General features: G+C 53.1%; 1 protein-coding gene across 1 annotated transcript in view; it reads left to right on the top strand.

Annotated features, from left to right (window-relative positions):
* LOC147112526 (WD repeat-containing protein 35-like) overlaps window positions 1-22,218 on the top strand; it is a 90,903-nt gene that overhangs the window by 56,183 nt on the left and 12,502 nt on the right. Inside the window, exon 10 of the mRNA XM_085996858.1 lies at window positions 544-613. Within this exon, the coding sequence (XP_085852984.1) occupies window positions 544-613 (70 nt within the window). The remainder of the gene's footprint in view (window positions 1-543; window positions 614-22,218) is intronic.

The following is a 22,218-nucleotide window of genomic DNA, read 5'->3' as shown; positions in this document are numbered from 1 at the left end:
TGAAGGCCTGCTTCAAAGTGAGGTTTTAATGCAGCTTAGCTGGGAAGAGGAGTGAGAGATCATCTGATGCAAGATGGATGTTTTTCTTAGAGGCGATATCCCTATGTGACCTTTTCCATTTCTTCATCCCCCTGCCTTCCTCCGCCATGAGATGCAGAGAATTGCACTTTGTGTTTGGAGATTGAATCTCAGTCAAATGATGAATGTACTGGTCTCTTGTAAAATTAAGTTTGACAAATGCTTCAAGGTTCATATTTTATTTTGGCAGCTCAATGGAGACTGTTAATAGCTAGTTATTTATTATGACAGAAACATTCATATATTAACCTCATTTGAACTTAACTGTAACATAACGATGGTGATAGATTAATGGAAGAGTATCTTTTGTTTATGTATAAACTCGTCTTTGCACCCTGCATACTTTGGTATTCTTGAATCTAATAATTTACGAAAAGTAATTGTATATTTTTTAGTATGTGGGTTTTTAATTTGTTAGACACAATTGTTTTCTAACAAAGAAACTTGATTTTTCTCTCCTAACAGAATTTATCACATTGATGATGAATCATCTGTTGCAGGAGATGGTACGCTCGATTTCAGCAAGGCCTTTTCGGTAAGTGTTTCTTTTGTCTTTGTTGAAACAACTATGCACCTTCTTTGCGTTGCTGAATTTTTTTTCTAGAAGAACCAGAATGTCAAAGGCAATTCAGGGAAACTATTATAAATTTAGTTGTCACTAGATAGGCACAGGTAAGCAGGTGGCATTAGGAGATAGAGAAATCCTGCCCCTACAGTGCTGGGCCTTATTGAGGATAGCTGCATGCAGAGACTCTGGCCTTGATATTAACCCCGCCACGACAGGTGGAAGAGGGTCAGAGGCGGGGAGTTAAAAATAAAAAATCGTGAAACGCGTCTCCAACCCTCCGCGTACACGCCCGCTGCCATTTTTACAGAGGCAGGTTGCGAGGCGTGTCTGTATCCTGTCTTCGAGAGGCTGGACACGTCATTATTATATTTAAATCAGGCTCCAACAGTGCAATTGGGAGCCTGATTTAAATTTAACAGCTGGTAAAGCTTGCAGCGAAATGGAGGCGAGAGTTGCCGGCTCCAGCAGGTTAGTGCTTTTTATAGCACTCCTTGTGGGCCAAGAGGCGCAGGAGTGCTTCCCTCAGCCCTTCCAGGAAGCCTTCGGCCACCCTTCTCCCAATTGCGGCCTCTCCTCGCTGCCGTGATTGGTTACCTCCCCCTCTGCACCTCCTTACGCCTGCCCTGATCTCTCCCCCGCCATTGCCAGGATCTTCCCCTACCTACCTCCCCCTCACCAAGCCCCAATCTGTCCCTCGTCATTGCCAGGCTCACCCCTGCCCCCTCCCCCATCAAGCCCTGATCGCAAGCCCCGATCTTTCCCTCCTGATTGCCATGGACCGTCCCCAACGATCCCCGGCTGTGGATTCCTGCCCCTAGTTGTCCTGCCCGGCTGCCAGCCAGCCTGTCAATCTGGCTGGGTCCCGGGCGGGAAACAGAAGAAGAAAATTATAATGATCCCCTGCTGTTGAATTCGGCAGTACTTCCACGGCCCCAGCCTCTCTGGGTTTCACGCACCCTACTCGCCTCCCTATAAATATCGGGGCCTATGTTTCCCCAAGGAGGCTGCGACAGAACAGCGCAGTAGCCACCCCCCATCATGATCAGTAAGGTGTTCCACTCCATGATATGCAGTTGATCTGTGACCATCGATACAGAATTGTACACATTAATTCAGAGCATTTGTTATGGAAGCTATGCCCACGTTCTGGCTTTGAGCAAGGGAGGCTCTGCTGCAGGGACCCGTCAAGCTTTGGGTAAGGTGTCTGACCTACCCCTTCTCTTCCAACCCCACTCTCTCTATTCTTCAAGGTCCAGAATCTCAGAAACCTCGTAAGGAATTAAGGCCTAGAAATTCAGTTGGTTGCGCCAGCAGTTAGCGCCTTAAGAGAAGTGAATTTCGGGCGCTATGCGTGTAGCGCCCGGGCGCAGCGCAGTTTGCGCCTCGCCCCAAATTAAGTTGACCCTTAGCGCCGGCGCAAAGTTTAGCGCCCGCCCGGCTGCGCGCGCAGAAAATGACGTCACATCCTCGTGCAACACCCTTTGCGCGCCCCGATTCCAAACTTCAGTCAGACCGCCCCATTGTGCGGCTGGCGGCCAGAGCGTTTGTAAAATGGAACGCAACACAGCCGACGCGGGCCCCGGGGAGCGCAAATTAAAGGGCACGTACCCTGCAGTATAAAGGGCAGCCATTTTGCAGCAAACACTCTTGTGCAACGGATTTCTGGACACACAACAAGGAGGAGAGCTAACTGGTTTCGTGCAGCAATAGCTCAGGTATTTTTGGACTCAGGCCAAAGCGCTGCAAGTGCCCTGTTGGAAATTTGACTGTTTGCCAGCATTTGATGGGGGTTGCATGGGGTGCCAACGCGGAGTTTCAGCGCCATGTGCGTAGGGCTCGCAGACGCGGGGTCAGAGGGGCAGCCCTGGCTAGAGGCAGAGGGGGCAACAGACGTCGGCAACATAGGCCTTACCCAGTCAGGGTATACCGCCAGCAGCGCTCCTACCTCACCATGAGTGGTGCGCGATGTGTAAGAAGGCTGAGATTCCGAAAGGAGGTGGTTGCAGAGATCTGCCACCTGCTTCGCAGAGATCTGCGTCCAAAGCTCAGGTGCAGGACATCTCTGTCAGTGGAAGTGAAGGTGACGGTGGCATTGAACTTCTATGCCACCGGCTCCTTCCAATCCGCTGTTGGGGACATAGCTAACATATCCCAGTTCGGCGTGCATCGCTGCATCCGCCAGGTGACCGATGCCCTTTTCAGAAGGAGACGCCAATTCATCTCCTTCCCCATGGCCCTGGAGAGCCAGCATCAGCGTGCAGTGGGATTTGCAAGACTCGCGGCCTTCCCCTTGGTGCAGGGCGCCATTGACTGTACGCATGTGGCTTTGCGGGCACCTCTGGAGCATGGCGAGCAGTATCGCAACCGGAAGGGCTACCATTCTCTCAATGTGCAGCTGGTGTGTGACCACAAGCAGCGCATCCTGGCTGTCAATGCCTGCTTTCCAGGCAGCTGCCACGATGCCTTTATCCTGCGGCAGAGTACTGTGCATGACATGTTCGAGGCACAGCCTCCCCCAAGAGGATGGCTACTCGGGGACAAAGGCTATCCTTTGTGTACCTGGCTCATGACCCCACTCCACGCGCCCAGCACCGCTGCTGAAGAGGCATACAATGAGAGCCATCAAAGGAGCAGAAACATCATCGAGCAAACTATTGGGGTCCTCAAGCAGCGGTTCCGCTGCCTTGATCGTTCCGGCGGATCTCTGCAGTATTCGCCGCACAGGGTCTCCCAATTTGTCGTAGTTTGCTGCATGCTACACAACCTGGCTCTCCGCAGGATTCAGGCACTGCCACCTGACGTTGGACCACCACCTCAGGAGGAGGAGGAGGAGGAGTACGTTCCCAGGAGGGAGCGACAAGGTCCAAGGGCCGTCCGTCGCCAGCTTATTGAACGTAACTTCTAAGCCCCCTGTCAGAGAATGCCTTGTGGCCATGAAGCAAGATGAATGCAGCCGCTCCGCAAGCCCTCAGCCGGCGAAGGCAACAAAGACTAACAAGAACAACCATGGACACTGTCTGAATAAAGATAAATTTATATTTGACAAAAATGAAACCCCTTCCCACATGAATCCCAAAAACAATCAACGGCCCCCACAAAAAATGCAACAAACGACTCACTCCCACAACCTGGGGAGGAGTAACTCCACATAAGATGTCCACCGCCATATAAAATGAAAGCTGGCCACACCCTCTACTTAGTGGCCCGCGAGGGCGAGACCTTGTCCAGCCTTTTGGTGCCCCTGCCCGGCCTGCTGCTCCTCCGCAAGCTCTGCCCAGTGGCTGCTGCGAGGCTGGGGGAAGGTGCCTGAGGGTCAGATGTCCTTCCGCCAGATGGCCTTGGGGGGCGGCCTACACGGGCTTTGGGCCTCGAGGGGCCGGCTGTTGATTGGCGCACATGTGCATACCCACCATCAGCTCCAGCCGCTTGCCGTTGACGCTCCACTGGGGGAGTGGCGGCGACGGATGGCGCAATGTGGGCAAGCTGGCGTATTGGAGGCGCTGGCTGGTGATGTCGCACGCTGGCACTCGCCCGGGCACGCACTGCACGATCCGCACCAATCAGCCGAAGGGCGGATCGCTGTGCTGCTGCAGCGTGGCGGGTGTCCTGGCGATGCCTGGCTGAGGCAGCGCGTGTGGCAGCAGTGAGTGCCCCTGTTGCCCTGGTCTGCGCCCGCATCACATCCGCCACTGACTTGACGGCATCAGCCAGCGACTCCATCGCCGGAGGCATCCGTTCCACTACCTCCATCATCATCCGGCCACTGGAGGCGGGACTCTCCCGCTGGGGAGCAGGGGTCCGAGCTAGGCGACCCTTGGCACGTTGCTGGCGCCGAATGTCCGCAGCAACTGCACTCCCCTCCGATCCTTCCCCCCTCTGGGGGGAAGGCCGCGGCCCACCCGCAGCCCTCCTGGGTGGCTGGACGCCACTGGTCCCAGCAGCTGCACTCCCCTCCGAAAGTTGCTCCAGGCTCTCGTCCAGGGAAGACGTGTCCAACACTTCGCCCTCTGCTGCGGGACCTGAGTCCTCCCCTGATGGTCCGGGTTGCTCTTCCTCCTCCTCCTCCTCCTGTTCGGAGGGGCTGTCACTGGCAGCTTCAGGGAGCTCTTCGTCACCAGCTGAAAGCAGGAAGGCACAAGAGTAGCTTCAGAGTGAGGAGAGGGCGTCAGCAAGGGAGTCATGACTGGTGGCATTCAGCGCATTGGTGGCACAGTGGCAAAGGAGGTAGCTCGGATGCGCAAGTGCGACGAGAGAGGGCCAAAAGGCGAGGTCCTTACCATTGCCGGGCAGCGGAGGGTCGGCTTCTCCGCACGCTCTGGGCACAATCACGCAGCCTCCCATGAGGCCACTCACGCGCTCCTCCAGGGGAGTGAGCTTCTGGAACTTGGCGCGGCCTCCCCCGGTGATGTCGCGGCGCTTGCGATTATTCGCAAGTTTAGCCTGCAAGAGAAAGGACGGGCTCTAAGTACGGTGTGTAGCCCTGATCTAGTGTGCACTGCCTCTCATGGTGGAATAGCTTGGCCAGTGTGTAAAGTGCAGAATGTGCAATTGATGCTCATGACTGTCCCAAAGCTGCTGGCTGAGGGCTGCCCATTAGGCCTTTCAGGTCCCTTTGCTCATCATGTCAGGTGTACATGCAAGAATGAGGAGGAGAGTGGAAAGGGTACTCACCCTGACAATCCTGGTCAGGTCATTGTATTTCTTCCGACATTGCACCTTGTCCCTGGGGGCATCGCCGTAGGACGACACCCTGGTGGCGATCTCCCTCCAGGCTTTGGTGTAGACGCGGTGGGTGGGATTCCTGCCAGTGTCTGGGAACAAGATCCTGCGCCTCTTCTCCAATGCTGTCAGCATGATATCCAGATCACGCTCTGAGAAGCGCAGGGCACGCTCACGGGCCTTCTCATGCGTTGCCATGGCTCCTTGGGCTCAGCAGCAGTGTTGAGGCCTAGTTTGAAAGCTGCAGTGTGCAGGGCGTGGCAGCAGACCAAATCGTCCCTTCCCCCTTTAAGAGCTGGCCGGCGCCACGGGGTCTGCTGTCAATCAAAAAATGACCGCACCCGCGCTGCGCCCCGCCTCGGCGCTATCCCTCTGCACCGCCGGCTTAGCGCCTAAAGATAGTCGTAACGCCTCTTTTAGCGCTCCAGCAACCTCTTACGGCGAAGCAACTGAATTTCGGCGAAGGGGGTGCAACTTTGGGGCGGGCGCTAACGTTAGCGCCCCAAAACTGGCAAAACTGAATTTCTAGGCCTAAGGGTCTTAAGTGAGGCAATCCCCTCTGGTTCATGTGCTTGGGCATCTGCTATGTGCAGCCTTCTCCTGTAAGCACCTAGAAAGAAGATATATGTTAGAATAAGGGATTTATATTTTCAAAATGCCCAGTCCAGCAGCCACCTTATGTGAACATGTAGCTTGTAGTACCTTGTATTGGTAGCATACTTAGGCCGGAATTTTCATTACCAGGGTGGGTCGGGTGCGAGCGGTTGGCGTGGCGGCTTGGAACCCCGTTCTTTTTTTCATCCTGCTCCTCAGAACGACTTTCCCTTAATGGCAGGCCTGCGCATTACCTGGCCCTATTAAATGGTGTGGGTCTGATGACATCATTGATGACTCATTTCCAGACGGGATATTTAAAGCAGCCTTGGCCACATTCCATTTGAAGGTTCATCTAGGAGTGTGTAGGCAGTACATATCACCATCTGGTTATTGCTGAACCTTGCACAGATGGCTTCGCAGAGAGAGAGGGCTGCACCCAGGTTCTCAGATGACTCCCTACATATTCTTGTGGAAGGAGTTCGAGCATGCAGGGAGGTGCTCTTCTCTTCTGATGGGTGTAAGAGACTTCCCCAGGAGACTAAGAGAGCCTGGCTGCAAATTGCAGAGGAGGTCAACAGCAGGGATGTGGTGAGGAGGACCTGGGTGCAGTGCCGAAGGCACTTCAATGAGATCAGGAAAGCTGAGTGCAAAGCCACACTCAACTTCATCCTGCTGTGCCTGCCATCACATGCCTATCACTCTGCCTTCCCAAGCCTACTCCTTACTCACATCATTACTCACTCCAACATAACTAGCACGTCCACCCACTCTCTCGATCTACATACTCACATCCCTATCTGACTGACCACCCATCACACTCAAACTAATCCAATCATACGATAACGGTAGCACTGTGGTTAAGTTACTGGACTAGTAATCCAGAGGCCTGGATCATTAATCCAGAGACCCGAGTTCCAATCCCACCACGGGAGCTGGGGAATTTAAATTCAGTTAATTAAATAAATCTGGAATGAAAAGCTAATGGATTGTTGTAACAACCCAACTGGAAGGAAATCTGCGCTCTTTACCTGGTCTGGTCTATATGTGACTCTTAACTGTCCTCTGAAATGGCCTAGCAAGCCACTCAGTTGTTACAAACTGAGAATAAAACCGGATGGACCACCCGGCATCGACCTTTGCACCGGCTTCGGACACGACAACGGCACACCCAGCGCAGTCAACCCTGCAAAGTCCTCCTCACTAACATTGCGCCAAAAACAGACTAGTCAAGCAACAGCCTGACATAGTCATACTCACATGGTGGAAAGGCTTAGGAGGTGAGACAATCTCCGCAGAATACCGAGCCTCTGATCTGCTCTTGTTGCCACAGTATTTATGTGGCTGGCCCATGTAAGTTTCTGGTGACCCCCCAGGGTGTTGATGGTAGGGGATTCGGTGATGGTAATGCCGCTGAATGTCAAGGGATGGTGGTTTGACTCTTGCTTGTTGGAGATAGTCATTGCCTGGCACTTCTGTGGCGCGAATGTAACCTACATGCATGCTCAACAGTGGATTAATCATGCTATAAACAGAGCTAAGCGATCCCACAATCAATGGATCAGACCAAAGCTCTGCAGTCCTGCCACATCCAGTCGTGAATGGTTGTGGACAATTAAACAACTAACGGGAGGAGGAGGCTCCATGAGTATCACCATTCTCAATGATGGCAGAGCCCAGCAGGCAAGTGCAAAAGATAAAGCTGAAGCGTTTGCAACCATCTTCAGCCAGAAGTGCCAAGTGGATGATCCATATCGGCCTCCTCCTGAGGTCCCCACCATCACAGAAGCTAGTCTTCAGCCAATTCGATTCACTCCACGTGATTTCAAGAAATGGCTGAACACACTGGATACTGCAAAGGCTATGGGCCCCGACAACATCTCGGTTGTCGTGCTGAAGACTTGTGCTCCAGAACTGGCCGTGCCTCTAGCCAAGCTGTTCCAGTATTGCTACAACACTGGCATCTACCGGACAATGTGGAACACTGCCCAGATATGTCCTGTCCACAAAAAGCAGGACAAATCCAATCCGGCCAATTACCGCCCCATCACTCTCTACTCTCAATCATCAGCAAAGTGATGGAAGGTGTCGTCGACAGTGCTATCAAGCAGCACTTACTCACTGTTGTTCAGTTTGGGTTCCGCCAGGACCACTCTGCTCCAGACCTCATTACAGCCTTGGTCTACACATGGACAAAAGAGTTGAATTCCAAAGGTGACGTGAGAGTGACTGCCCTTGACATCAAGGAAGCATTTGAGTTGGCATTGAGGAGCCCTAGTAAAATTGAAGTCAATGGGAATCCGGGGGAAAACTCTCCACTGGCTGGAGTCATACCTAACACAGAGGAAGATGGTTGTTGTTGTTGGAGGTCAATCATCTCAGCCCCAGGACATTGCTGCAGGAGTTCATCAGGGCAGTGTCCTAGTCCCAACCATCTTCAGCTGTTTCATCAATGACCTTCCCTCCATCATAAGGTCTAACGTGGAGATGTTCGCTGATGATTGCACAGTGTTCAGTTCCATTCGCAACTTTTCAGAAAATGAAGCAGTCCATGCCCGCATGCAGCAAGACCTGGACGACATTCAGGCTTGTAAGTGGCAAGTAACATTTGTTCCACACAAGTGCCAGGCAATAACCCATCTTCAACAAGCGAGAGTCTAACCACCTCCCCTTAATATTCAACAGCATTACCATCATCGAATCCCCCACCATCAACATCCTGGGGGTCACCACTGACCAGAAACTTAACTGGACCATGTGGTAAACCACTGTTTGTATTCCACTGTGTACATGCCTGGACATGCCTCGGCTGACTCCTCCCACAAGTCCTAGTATAAAGGTGACTGCTCCCCAGCCCTTTGTATTTCTGGACCGGTCGACCACTCGAGGCAGACCTTCATTCTTTTGTTAATAAAAGCCTTTAGTTACTCTCTTAACTCTCAGTCTTTTATGAGTAATTGATAGCGCATCAATTTTATTAACAAAATTTTTATAATGGAGAAGATCCTCACACCAGCATGCCTGGACTTAGATCATCGGGAGGCGGACTCATCCACCAAGTTTACTCACTGGCTTAAGTGTTTGGAAAAATTCCTGACCGCCTCCGCAGCAATCAAATCGGACGAGGACAAACTGGATGTCCTGACCTCCAAAGTGAACCACCGAGTGTACTCGGTCATCCAAGACGCGACCTCGTACGCGGACGCTATCAAGCTCCTCAAGGACCAGTACACGCGCCCAGTGAACGAAGTGTACGCCAGGCACCTTCTGGGGAGTCGTAAACAACAACCTGGGGAATCGACCGTGGAATACCTTCAGGCACTGTCTGTGCTTGGCCGGGCCTGTGGTTGTAAGGATGTAAAGGCTGCCGTGTACACAGAGGAACTTATCCGGGACGCTTTTGTAGCGGGCCACAGATCCAATTACACCCGACCGCGACTGTTGGAGCAGAGTGACCTCGACCTCAATAAGGCCTCTGAACTCGCACTATCATTAGATGCAGCCTACCGGGGAATGGATGCCTACTCCTCTGCACCGTGGACGCCGCGGGGAATGACAGCCTGGGACACGGTAGGACTGCTTCATAGCGCCGTGCCACCCCAGCCACACCCCAGCAACGGCCCAACTACCGCAGCAGTGTCCCAAGGCCAGACAGCAGTGCCCCAAGGCCAGAACTGCTACTTCTGTGGCCAGTCAAAACACCCCAGAGCGCGCTGCCCGGCGAAAAATGCGATCTGCTCGGGTTGCGGGAAGAAGGGACACTACGCTAGCGTCTGCAGGGCCAAAGCCACCCCGAGCCCCAGCAGCGCCACGTGTGGGCCATGCGGGCCGCCATCTTGGGCCTCCCCGGCCATGTGCGAACCACCGGTACAGCAGCCATTTTGGACGCCTCCAACCACATGGGGATCATGGACGCCGCCATCTTGGATGACAGCCGGAACGCAGCAGGCCCCCAACACCGCCTCATCTGATACCCGCAGCGACACACCGACCCCTACGCTGGCATCCGTTACACTGGACCAAGCGAGACCGCACCAGCTGGCCAGTTCCACAATGGACATTAAGGTAAATGGCCACGATACAATCTGCCTTTTTGACTCTGGGAGCACGGAGAGCTTCATCCACCCCGACACGGTGCGGCGTTGCTCTCTCCCAGTCCTGCCTGTGCACCAGCGGATTTCTATGGCCTCCGAGTCCCAGTCGGCGGACATCGGCAGCTACTGCGTGGTGACACTCATAGTAGACGGGACTGTGTACGATCATTTTAAACTTCTGGTCCTGCCCGACCTCTGCGCTGCCGTCCTGCTGGGGTTAGATTTTCAGTGCCACCTTAAAAGTGTTACGATGGCGTACGGTGGACCCCTACCCCCACTCACAGTCCGCAGCCAGCAGCTTCCAAATTGCCCGCCGCGCACCAGGTGCAACCTCTCCACACTCAGAGTCACCCCCCCCACTGTTTGCTAACCTCACCCCTGACTGTAAGCCCATCGCCACAAAGAGCAGGCGATACAGTGCCGGGGACAGGGTTTTCATTAAAACCGAAGTGGAGCGGCTCCTGAAGGAAGGGATTATTGAGGGCAGCACCAGCCCCTGGCGAGCCCAGGTTGTGGTCGTTAAGACCGGCGAGAAGCAGCGCCTGGTCATCGACTACAGCCAGACAATAAATCGCTACACCCTGCTGGACGCCTCCCCACTCCCCCGCATAGCTGATATGGTCAACCAGATCGCGCAGTACCGCGTCTTCTCGACCGTTGACCTGAAATCAGCGTACCACCAGCTCCCTATCCGCCCTGAGGACCGCCAGTATACTGCCTTTGAGGCAAACGGCCGCCTCTATCACTTCCTTAGGGTTCCCTTTGGCGTCACCAACGGGGTCTCCGTCTTCCAAAGGGAGATGGACCGGATGGTAGATCAAAATGCGTTGCAGGCCACTTTCCCATATCTGGACAATGTGACCATCTGCGGCCGTGACTTGCAGGACCATGACGCAAACCTCAAAAAATTCCTCCGCACCGCCCAACTCCTGAACCTGACATATAACAAGGAGAAGTGCATATTCCGCACAAACCGCCTCGCCATCCTTGGCTGTGTTGTGGAACACGGAGTCATCGGCCCCGACCCCGACCAGATGCGTCCCCTTATGGAACTCCCACTGCCTCAAGGCCCTGAAGAGGTGCCTAGGGCTTTTCTCCTATTATGCCCAGTGGGTCCCCTACTCTGCGGACAAGGCCCATCCGCTGATCAAGTCCACCTCTTTTCCCTTGACGGCAGAGGCCCGCTTAGCCTTCCACCGTATCAAGGAAGACATTGCCAAAGCCACCATGCACGCAGTGGACGAATCCATCCCCTTCCAGGTGGAAAGCGACGCGTCCGACTTTGCCCTGGCCGCTACCCTCAATCAGGCGGGGAGACCCGTGGCCTTCTTTTCACGAACCCTCCAAGGCCCGGAGACCAGACACTCCGCTGTTGAGAAGGAGGCCCAGGCGATTGTGGAGGCTGTGCGTCATTGGAGGCACTACCTGGCCGGAAAACGATTTACCCTGCTCACTGACCAGCGTTCAGTTGCTTTCATGTTTAACAACAAGCAGAGGGGCAAAATCAAAAATGACAAGATCTTGAGGTGGAGAATCGAACTTTCCACCTACAATTACGAGATCTTGTACCGGCCCGGGAAGCTCAATGAACCCCCGGATGCGCTATCGCGTGGCACCTGCGCCAGCGCGCAGATCGATAGACTGCGGGCCCTCCACAATGACCTCTGCCACCCGGGGGTCACCAGGTTCTTCCACTTCATCAAGGCCCGCAACCTGCCTTACTCTATTGAGGAGGTCAGGACCATGACCAGGAACTGCCAAGTCTGCGCTGAGTGCAAACCGCACTTTTATAGACCAGACAGGGCCCACCTGATAAAAGCCACTCGCCCCTTCGAGCGCCTGAGCGTTGATTTTAAAGGGCCTCTCCCCTCCTCCGACCGCAATGTGTACTTCCTCAATATTATTGATGAGTACTCCCGTTTCCCGTTCGCCATCCCTTGCCCGGACATGACCAGTGCCACGGTCATTAAATGTCTGAACGACTTCTTCACCCTGTTCGGTTTCCCCAGCTATATCCATAGCGACCGGGGCTCATCGTTTATGAGCGACGAACTCCGTCAGTACCTGCTAACTAGGGGTATTGCCACAAGCAGGACCACCAGTTACAACCCCCGGGGGAACGGACAGGTGGAAAGAGAAAATGCGACAGTTTGGAAGGCCGCCCTGCTAGCCTTAAAGTCTAGGGGCCTTCCAACCTCCCGCTGGCAGGATGTGCTCCCCGATGCGCTCCACTCTATTCGGTCACTGCTCTGCACTGTGATGCACTATCAATTGCTACAAAAGACTGGAGATTGAGAAAGTAATAAACAGGCTTTTATTACCAAAGAACAGAGCATGCCTCTTGTGGTTGCCTGGTATCCAAAAGGGCTGGAGGCTTCTGAGCAGCGACCTTTATACCCAGCCATGAGGGTGGAGCCAGGGGCGGAGTCAGCTGAGGCATGCACAGACAAGTACAACAATATGCAAGAGTGAACAACAGTACTAACAGTGAACAACAATACTAACAACAGTGGTTTACCACATTCACCCCTTGTTTAGAATTGAGTCCGGCGGGGTGAAGTGCACTAAAAATTCGTGTACTGAAGTCTATCAGGAGGCCTTGTAAGCCGTCCTGAGCGTCGCAGCAGCGGCGGTGATGGTGCAGCATCCAATGGTGAACCCGGTGTCTCGTTCAGAGGAGGTGTAGCAGGTGGCGGACCCTGGGGCTGCTGCATGCCGTCTACAGGGGTCAGAGCATGGGTAATGGGAGGTAGCAATGGTGGTCTCTCAGAGGCACCCGAAGGTGCGAGGTCTCGTGCGGGGACTGTGTCCTGGGGGTAGGCAGGAGTAGCGGTGGGTGGCGAAGAGGGTGTTTCAGGAGCACCTGCAGGTGCGAGGTCTCGAATGGAGACTGTGTCCTCCCGCCCGTCCGGGTACACCACGTAAGCATACTGCGGGTTGGCGTGGAGGAGGCTCACCCTCTCGACCAGGGGGTCCGCCTTATGGGTCCTCACGTGCTTCCGCAGTAGGACGGGACCTGGAGAAGTCAGCCATGTTGGTAGCGAAATCCCCGACGTGGACTTCCTGGGGAAGGAGAACATTCTCTCGTGAGGAGTGGCATTGGTGGGTGTACAGAGCAGCGACCGAATGGAATGGAGCGCCGCAGGGAGGACCTCCTGCCAGCGGGAGGTCGGAAGGCCCTTAGATTTTAAGTTTAAAAGGACTGCCTTCCAGACTGTCGCATTCTCCCTTTCCACCTGGCCGTTACCCCGGGGGTTGTAGCTGGTGGTCCTGCTTGTAGCAATGCCTCTCGCGAGCAGGTACTGCCGAAGTTCGTCGCTCATAAAAGATGAGCCCCTGTCGCTATGGATATAGCTAGGGAAACCGAACAAGGCGAAGAGGTCATTCAGACATTTAATGACCGTGGTACTGGTCATGTCCGAGCAAGGGATGGCAAACGGGAAACGGGAGTACTCATCAATTATATTGAGGAAGTACACATTGCGGTCAGAGGAGGGGAGGGGCCCTTTAAAATCGATGCTCAGCCGCTCGAAGGGGCGCGTGGCTTTGATCAGGCTCGCTCTGTCTGGCCTATAAAAATGCGGCTTGCACTCGGCACAGATCTGGCAGTTCCTGGTCATGGTCCTGACCTCCTCGATGGAGTAGGGCAGGTTACGGGATTTGATAAAATGGAAGAACCTGGTGACCCCCGGGTGGCAGAGGTCATTGTGGAGGGTCTGTAGCCTATCAACCTGCGCATTGGCGCACGTACCACGTGATAGGGCATCTGGGGGCTCATTGAGTTTCCCGGGCCGGTACAAGATATCGTAATTGTAGGTGGAGAGTTCGATTCTCCACCTTAAGATCTTGTCATTCTTGATTTTGCCCCGCTGCTTATTATGAAACATAAAAGCCACTGAACGCTGGTCAGTGAGCAGGGTAAATCGTTTTCCGGCCAGGTAATGCCGCCAATGTCGCACGGCTTCCACAATGGCCTGGGCCTCCTTTTCGACAGAGGAGTGTCGAATCTCGGGGCCCTGGAGGGTCCTTGAGAAAAAGGCCACGGGTCTCCCCGCCTGGTTAAGGGTTGCAGCTAGGGCAAAGTCGGATGCGTCGCTCTCCACTTGAAAAGGAAGGGACTCATCCACAGCGTGCATTGTGGCCTTCGCAATGTCTCCTTTTATGAGAGTGAAGGCTGCACAGGCCTCTGCTGTCAGGGGGAAGGAGGCGGACTTGATGAGGGGTCGGGCTTTATCCGCATAGTTGGGCACCCACTGAGCATAGTAAGAGAAAAACCCCAGGCATCTCTTCAGTGCTTTCTGGCAGTGGGGGAGGGGGAGCTCCATAAGGGGGCGCATTCTATCGGGGTCTGGGCCGATGACTCCGTTCTCCACTACGCAGCCAAGAATAGCGAGGCGCGTAGTACGAAACATACATTTGTCTTTGTTGTATGTGAGATTCAGCCGCTGGGCCGTCCGGAGGAATTTCTCTAGATTAACGTCGTGGTCCTGCTGGTCGTGGCCGCAGATGGTGACGTTGTCTAGATATGGGAAAGTGGCCTGGAGCGCGTTCTGGTCAACCATCCGGTCCATCTCCCGTTGGAAGACAGAAACTCCGTTGGTGACGCCGAAGGGAACTCTGAGAAAGTGATAGAGCCGACCGTCAGCTTCAAAAGCTGTGTACTGGCGGTCCTCAGCCCTGATGGGGAGCTGGTGGTATGCCGACTTCAGATCAATCGTCGAGAACACCCGGTATTGTGCTATCTGATTGACCATGTCAGATATGCGGGGGAGTGGGTATGCATCTAGTTGGGTGTAGCGATTGATCGTCTGGCTGTAGTCAATAACTAGGCGCTGTTTTTCGCCAGTCTTCACTACCACCACTTGTGCTCGCCATGGGCTGGTGCTACTTTCAATAATCCCTTCCTTCAGGAGTCTCGCTACCTCGGATTTAATGAAGCTCCTATCCCCAACACTGTAACGCCTGCTTTTGGTAGCGATGGGCTTACAGTCGCGGGTGAGGTTAGCGAACAAGGAGGGGGGGGGGACTTTAAGGGTGGAGAGGCTGCAAATGGTGCACGGCGGGCGATTTAAAAGCTGCTGGCTGCAGACTGTGAGTGGGGGGAGGGGTCCGTCATACGCTAATGTGACACTCTTAAGGTGGCACTGAAAATCCAACCCCAGTAGAACGGCAGCGCAGAGATGGGGCAGGACCAGAAGTTTAAAATTTTTGTATTCTGTGCCCCTTACTGAAAGGGTCACTACACAGTAGCCACCGACGTCCGCTGACTGGGCTTTGGAAGCCAAAGAGATCCGATGGCGCGTCGGCAGGACCGGGAGAGAGTAACTGCGCACCGTGTCGGGGTGGATAAAGCTCTCCGTGCTCCCGCTGTCAAAAAGGCAGGTAGTGGCGCGGCCGTTTACCGTAATATCCATCATGGACCTGGACAGTTGATGAGGGAGAGATTGGTCCAGCGTCACGGAGGCCAGCGTATGGTCGAGCGAGTCGATGTGGTCGTCAGATGAGGCGGTGGTTGAGTCCGGCTCCCCCGTGGTTGAAGTCGGAGGCGTCCAAGATGGCGGACAAAATGGCGGCGCCCACGGTCCCGATCCCCACGCGGCTGGGGGAGCCCAAGATGGCGGACAAGATGGCTGCGCCCACGGTTCGCACGCAGCGCTGCTGGCGTTAGCGGTCTTCCCTTTGCAGGCGCTAACGTAGTGACCTTTCTTCCCGCAGCCGGAGCAGGTAGCATTCTTCGCGGGGCAGCGTGCTCTAGGGTGTTTAGCTTGGCCACAAAAATAGCATTTTTGTGCCTTGGACATCGCTGCAGCAGTCGGAGGTGGCGGTCCCATGGCCCAAGATTGCGGCGTCCACGGCGCGGGGCGATGAGGGGAGAAAGCGTCCATATTTCTGTGGGCCGCGTCGAGCGAGAGCGCGAGGGACACTGCCTTTGTCAGGTCTATTTCACCCTTCTCCAGCAGCCTCTGCCGGGAGTAGTCGGACCTTAGACCCGCAACGAAAGCGTCTCGTATCAATCCCTCCGCATGTGCCGCGGCCGATACTTCCTTGCAGTCGCAGCCGCGTCCGAGTACCCGCAGTGCCCGTAGGAAGGCTTCCACCGATTCCCCGGGCTGCTGTCTGCGAGATCTTAAAAGGTGCCTGGCATAGACCGTGTTAACCGGGCGTGCATACTGCCCTTTCAGTAGGTCGATAGCCGCCGCGTAGGTCGTCGCATCTTGGATTAAAGTATAGACTTGGTGGCTCACCTTCGAGGCCAGGATTTTCAGTTTATTTTCATCAAGAGTCACGGTCGAGGCTTCCAGATACGCCTCAAAGCAACGCAGCCATTGTGCGAATTTAGTCGACGAACCCGCTTCTTGGGGGTCTAGGTCCAGGCATGTTGGTCTGAGGGCTCGCAGCAGCGCCTGCTGCTCAGCGTTTTGCGCCATCGGTTGATCAGCATCCGCAGCCAACATTTAACTTTGGTAATAAAATTGATGCACTATCAATTGCTACAAAAGACTGGAGATTGAGAAAGTAATAAACAGGCTTTTATTACCAAAGAACAGAGCATGCCTCTTGTGGTTGCCTGGTATCCAAAAGGGCTGGAGGCTTCTGAGCAGCGACCTTTATACCCAGCCATGAGGGTGGAGCCAGGGGCGGAGTCAGCTGAGGCATGCACAGACAAGTACAACAATATGCAAGAGTGAACAACAGTACTAACAGTGAACAACAATACTAACAACAGTGGTTTACCACACACTGCCACTAACGCCACCCCTCATGAGAAAATGTTTGTCTTCCCAAGGAAGTCCACATCGGGGACATCGCTACCGCCATGGCTGACGTCCCCAGGGCCGGTCCTACTGAGAAGACACGTGAGGACCCATAAAACGGACCCCCTGGTCGAGAGGGTCGACCTCCTCCACGCCAACCCCCAGTATGCTTACATTGCATACCCGGACGGGCGGGAGGACACAGTCTCCATAAGAGACCTTGCACCCTCGGGGGCCGCAGTAACCCACTACTCACTACCACCACCCCCCCCCCCATGACCCGATATCCAGCCCCAGCAGACGGCAGGCCTGGGCCCCGCGACCCGCCCGACATCTACGAGGACGACACGCCTGTGCCACAGCCTACGCAGGACTCGACGCCGGAAGCTCCACTACCCCTGCCGTCGCCACGCCGATCACAGCGGCAGACAAGACCTCCGGAGAGACTCCAATACACTAACTTTTAATACACCTCACCCCGCCGGACTCAATTTTAAACAAGGGGTGAATGTGGTAAACCACTGTTTGTATTCCACTGTGTACATGCCTGGACATGCCTCGGCTGACTCCCCCCACAAGTCCTAGTATAAAGGTGACTGCTCCCCAGCCCTTTGTATTTCTGGACCGGTCGACCACTCGAGGCAGACCTTCATTCTTTTGTTAATAAAAGCCTTTAGTTACTCTCTTAACTCTCAGTCTTTTATGAGTAATTGATAGCGCATCAGACCAGCCATATAAATACTGTGGCAACGAGCGGGTCAGAGGCTTGGTATTCTGTGGAGAGTGTCTTACCTCCTGACTCCCTAAAGCCTTTCCACCATCTACAAGGCACAAGTCAGGAGTGTTATGGAATACTCTCCACTTGCCTGGATGAGTGCAGCTCCAACAACACTCAAGAAACTCGACACCATCCAGGACAAAGCAACCTGCTTGATTGGCACCCCATCCACCACCTTCAGCATGCACTCCCTCCACCCGCACCGTGGCTGCAGTGTGTACCCTCTATAAGATGCACTGCAACAACTTGCCACGGCTTCTTCGGCAGCACCTCCCAAACCCGTGACTTCTACCACCTAGAAGGATAAGGGCAGCTGGTACACGGGAACACCATCACCTGCAAGTTCCCCTCCAAGTTGCACACCATCCTGACTTGGAAATATATCGCCGTTTATTCATCGTCGGTGGGTCAAAATCCTGGAACTCCCTCACTAGCAGCACTGTAGGAGTACCTTCACCACAAGGACTGCAGCAGTTCAAGAAGGCGGCTCACCACATTCCTTCTCGAGGGCAATTAGGGATGGGCAATAAATGCAGGCCTTGCCAGCGATGCCCACATCCTGTGAACGAATATAAAAAACAAATGACAACACACAAGAACGCCACTTTGCATTGGCACTTTGGCATTGGCACCACACTCCCTCATAGTCACCCTCTAAAGATGTAACCCACGCATTCCGTACACTCATGCCATCACTCTCACTCAAATATATCTTTCCCTCCTTGCAGGAGATGAGAGCCCACAATAAGAGGGAGAGGGAGAGAACTGGAGGTGGCCCTCCATCATTCGCCACGTTGACTCCAGCAGAGGAGGTCGCCCTGGAGGCCTCGGGAGTTACAGAGCAGCTGGCGGTGGGAGACAGAGAGGGGGACACCTCAGCAAGCTGGTGACAGAATTACATCTCATACAGCCACATGGCATACATCAGTCACTTATGGTGACTGATGTCAACAGCCAGTGAATGTTCATCATGTGTATTGGGTCGTAATTGGTGGCCCCTACAATCACGTATGAGGTGTGTACGTGCCCGTAAGGACCGTGCAAGTTCCGGGTTTAGGCTGCGCATGCGCTAAAACCCGGAACTTGCGATCTGCCAAGAATTTTGTTGACGGATCATCCGCAACTACTGGCGGACTTCTGCCCAGTGAATGCCCGTGAAATTCTTACACCTGGTAGAAGCAGGCGTAAAGCCTGCTTTTACCAACGTAAGAGTTTTAAGAAACAGAAAAACAATATTTTATCAATAATTTATACATTTAAAAACTTGTTAAATAAGATAAGTTTATTTTTAGCCCCTTTAAAACGTAAATTTATTTTTCAAAAAATTTAATTTTTGTTTTAAATATTTAATTAACTGCCATTTTAATTAATTTTAAATATGATAGTTTTTTAAAATTTATTTGATGTCTAGGTGTATTTTTTTGGGTATTTCCATTCATACTTATGTGGATTCCGGAATCCCAATAAGAATGAATGGAGATTCCCTTCTGTCATTCGTTGGTCTGGCCCACGTGATCCCAAGGGCGCTTGCGAACTGCCTGCGCCCCTGAGATACGCGGGTCTCTGCCCGCGGGTACCCGGAGAGGCCCGGGACCGCGAGTCTCCGTACCTCCCGGACCACCAGGTACGCGCGGATTATATTTGCGGATTGGAGTCATTTCCCCGCAGGTAACCTCCGACTGCAAATTCAAGGCCAATGTTACCCATTCTTGAAATTACATTTCTAAATCAACTCTTTACTCTCCCATAGGTCCATCAAGAGCACCCCCCCCCCCACCCCCAACTGTTCAGGCGGAAGAGGAAGACGACTCCTCAGAGGAGCCTCCAGCTTCTGAGGATGCACCGTCACCAGACCTAAGCGCACCCAGCACCAGCGCAGATACACACACCTCGGTGGGTCCTACGCGAGATAGCGTGGTGTCTCACAAGTCACAAGTGAGCAAGAGCAGATGGTGGAGAGGGACAGCAGTGGAGACTCCTCGCTAGAGGGCGCAGGACGCTTCTAGCTCTGCTCAGCTGCATGCCATCGAGAAAGAGGGTGACCCTGGAGGTACAGCAAGAAGTGCAGGAGGCTCTGACAGGTTTTGCATCTGCGATGTCTGGAGGAGTCCATCTCCAACATGAACACCACCGTGTTGCAGGCGATGGCGACTGTTGGCTCTTCTATGGAAAGGATGGCCACCTGCACGAAGCAGCTAATGCGCCACTCGCGTGAGCACATGCTACCTATGGAGAACAGAAGGCAGAGGTTCATAGACCTCCTCCCTAGGAGGGATGTCAATGTAGAATTGGGTCCTCATGGCACCACTGCTGTGCAGCAAGGTGCTCTCCAGCTCCTTGCTAGCAGGGAAGTGTGGGTGGCTGTTAGATCAGTTAATTTCAGTGGACCACACTAATCTGAGGTCAACGCACTAAAATAAAAGATTTTGAGTCCGGTGGTAGTTTTTAAATAGTCGATTTATTGCAGCACTGACTTACAGTGTTTGACTTCCTTTGTTCGACTAACAAGCATGTTCAAAATGGCTGGTTCTTATACAACATCAGATTACAGCAAATGCACCCGCCCCTTTACTACCATTGGCTCAGCAGCATGCATGCAGAGCTATGGTTGGTTCAGCTACATCGGCCGACCTGACGTTACCACACTGTGATTGGATCTCTGGTGCATCACCCCATTCCTTGTTCTCTCCAGTGATTGGATCTCTGGTGCATCACCCCATCCTTTGTTCTCTCCAGCAAGCAGTCTTACACGTGGTCTTGTTCTCAGTTTAAGCAAAATCAGCACTTTCAGTCATTAGTTTAATCATATTAAAATCTATGTTATTAAAATATATATATATATTCCCTAACACTCCCCCCCCCCCTTTGATTCGTTCAAAAACTGAATCATAAAAATAAAAAGTCAGATAAAAATATAATCAATCATTGCTGTGTTTCGCCACTGTCCGGATCAGTGGCTCTGCACAAATTTACACCAACCAGGATTTTACCGTGGCCACAGTAAAAGCCTGGTTTTAACAGGTTAGTTGATTTCATGATCTTAAATTAATTAGTGCATCTTAAAAGGGGGAGGAGCTCCCCTCAGAAAAATACATTCAGGTAAAAATTAAAAAATAGAAAAGGTACAAAACGATCTAGCAGCTAAATATAACATGCCCCTTTAAGATGTAAAAACGGTCTACGGCGACCTGCAAGGCGTCTTGCCCGCGGGGCAGCAGCCACCTGGTGGCAAGCACATTTAATCAACAGAAACACACAATTTGATCCCCACCCTATTGTACAAGGCCTCCCTCTTATCTTTGAGGAATGTTTTGTCAAGTTTCGTCAAGGGCATTTTATGGCTTTGTGGCTCCTTGTTATCTAGCATGTGCTATCCTCCCTGTTTCCTTGCATTTTACCATTCCCTTATCATTTCTATTTGTCTTTTGATGCTTGATATCTGACCTTGCTGGCATTTATGCTATCTCTTTCCGCTTGCCTGTTGTCAGTCCCTGGTCTAAGGATTAAAACCCATCTTTGAATCTAACAGCTATTTCTTACAGTGGCCCATGAGAGGGATCATGGTGAGAGGGGACATGGAAGTGGGGGCTCCTCTCAAAGTGCTCACACTTCTCCCCCATTGCCTCCCCCTCAGTCAGAGCTCTAAATGCCTCCTCTGATGCTGATGGCCGAGTCTGCCCCTGCACAGTTGCAGGAGGAGCAGACTTTGGCGGGGCCATCAGAGGCTCCAAAACCCAGAGGACGTCTGCCAAAAGTGTCTACACAGTCGCAGCAGGGAAGTGAGCAGGCTGCCCCTTCCTCTGCTGAAGCCACAGGGGTTGCACCTCGTAGAAGCATGTGTAAGCGAAAGATGACACAGAAGTAGATGTACACAGGTAAGCGCCTGGGTGTTTAAAGACTGTTTCTGTTAAGGTTCCGTTATTCTTACGTCACATATAAAAGTATTTATTTTCACCACTTTCCAGTCATGTCCAATTTTGTCTCCTACTTTGGAAGTGGCTTAGTGAGTTGGAGTGAATGGTGAGACATAACATTACCTCCAGCAATGGGGGTCAGTGTGAAAGAAATGGCTTGGTCATTGTAGGGATGCTTTATGGTGTTGTTGGGAGCTGGGGGGGGGCGGTGGTAGGGGGAACCTGGCACAGCATGTGACAACCATTTGGGTGTAATGCAGGAAGTTAAGTAAATCTGGCCATGATGAGACCATCCCTGGCCTCCCGTGCAGCAATGTGCTCGGGTGCTGGTGGCGTCTGGACCTCGGGTAAATCCTGTTCATCCTACTCCTTCTCTGAAGAAACTGTGTGCTCTGCCCCTTGCTCCTCATGCAGTGCTAATCCTCGATGCTGCACTATGTTGCGCAGCGCACGACCACAATTCTGGATATCTTGGCTGGTGCGTACTGAAGGGCTCCTCCCCATTTGTCAAGGCATCTGAAGCACATTTTCAGCATGCCTATTGTCTGCTCTATGACACATCTGGTGGACATGTGGCTTTCATTATATCTCTCCTCGGCCTCCTCAAGGGTGTCATGAGCCACGACTTCCGTGGATAGCCCTTGTCGCGAAGCAGCCAGCTGTTAAGTGTGTTTGGCGGTGCGAAGAGCTGAGGGAAGGTGGACTGGTGCAGGATGAA

The sequence above is a fragment of the Somniosus microcephalus genome, chromosome 9 (assembly GCF_052327205.1).
Source record: "Somniosus microcephalus isolate GS21.2 chromosome 9, FLI_Smic_1.0, whole genome shotgun sequence".
In the NCBI taxonomy this organism is placed as follows: domain Eukaryota; kingdom Metazoa; phylum Chordata; class Chondrichthyes; order Squaliformes; family Somniosidae; genus Somniosus; species Somniosus microcephalus.
This window is presented reverse-complemented; position numbering and strand designations above follow the sequence as displayed.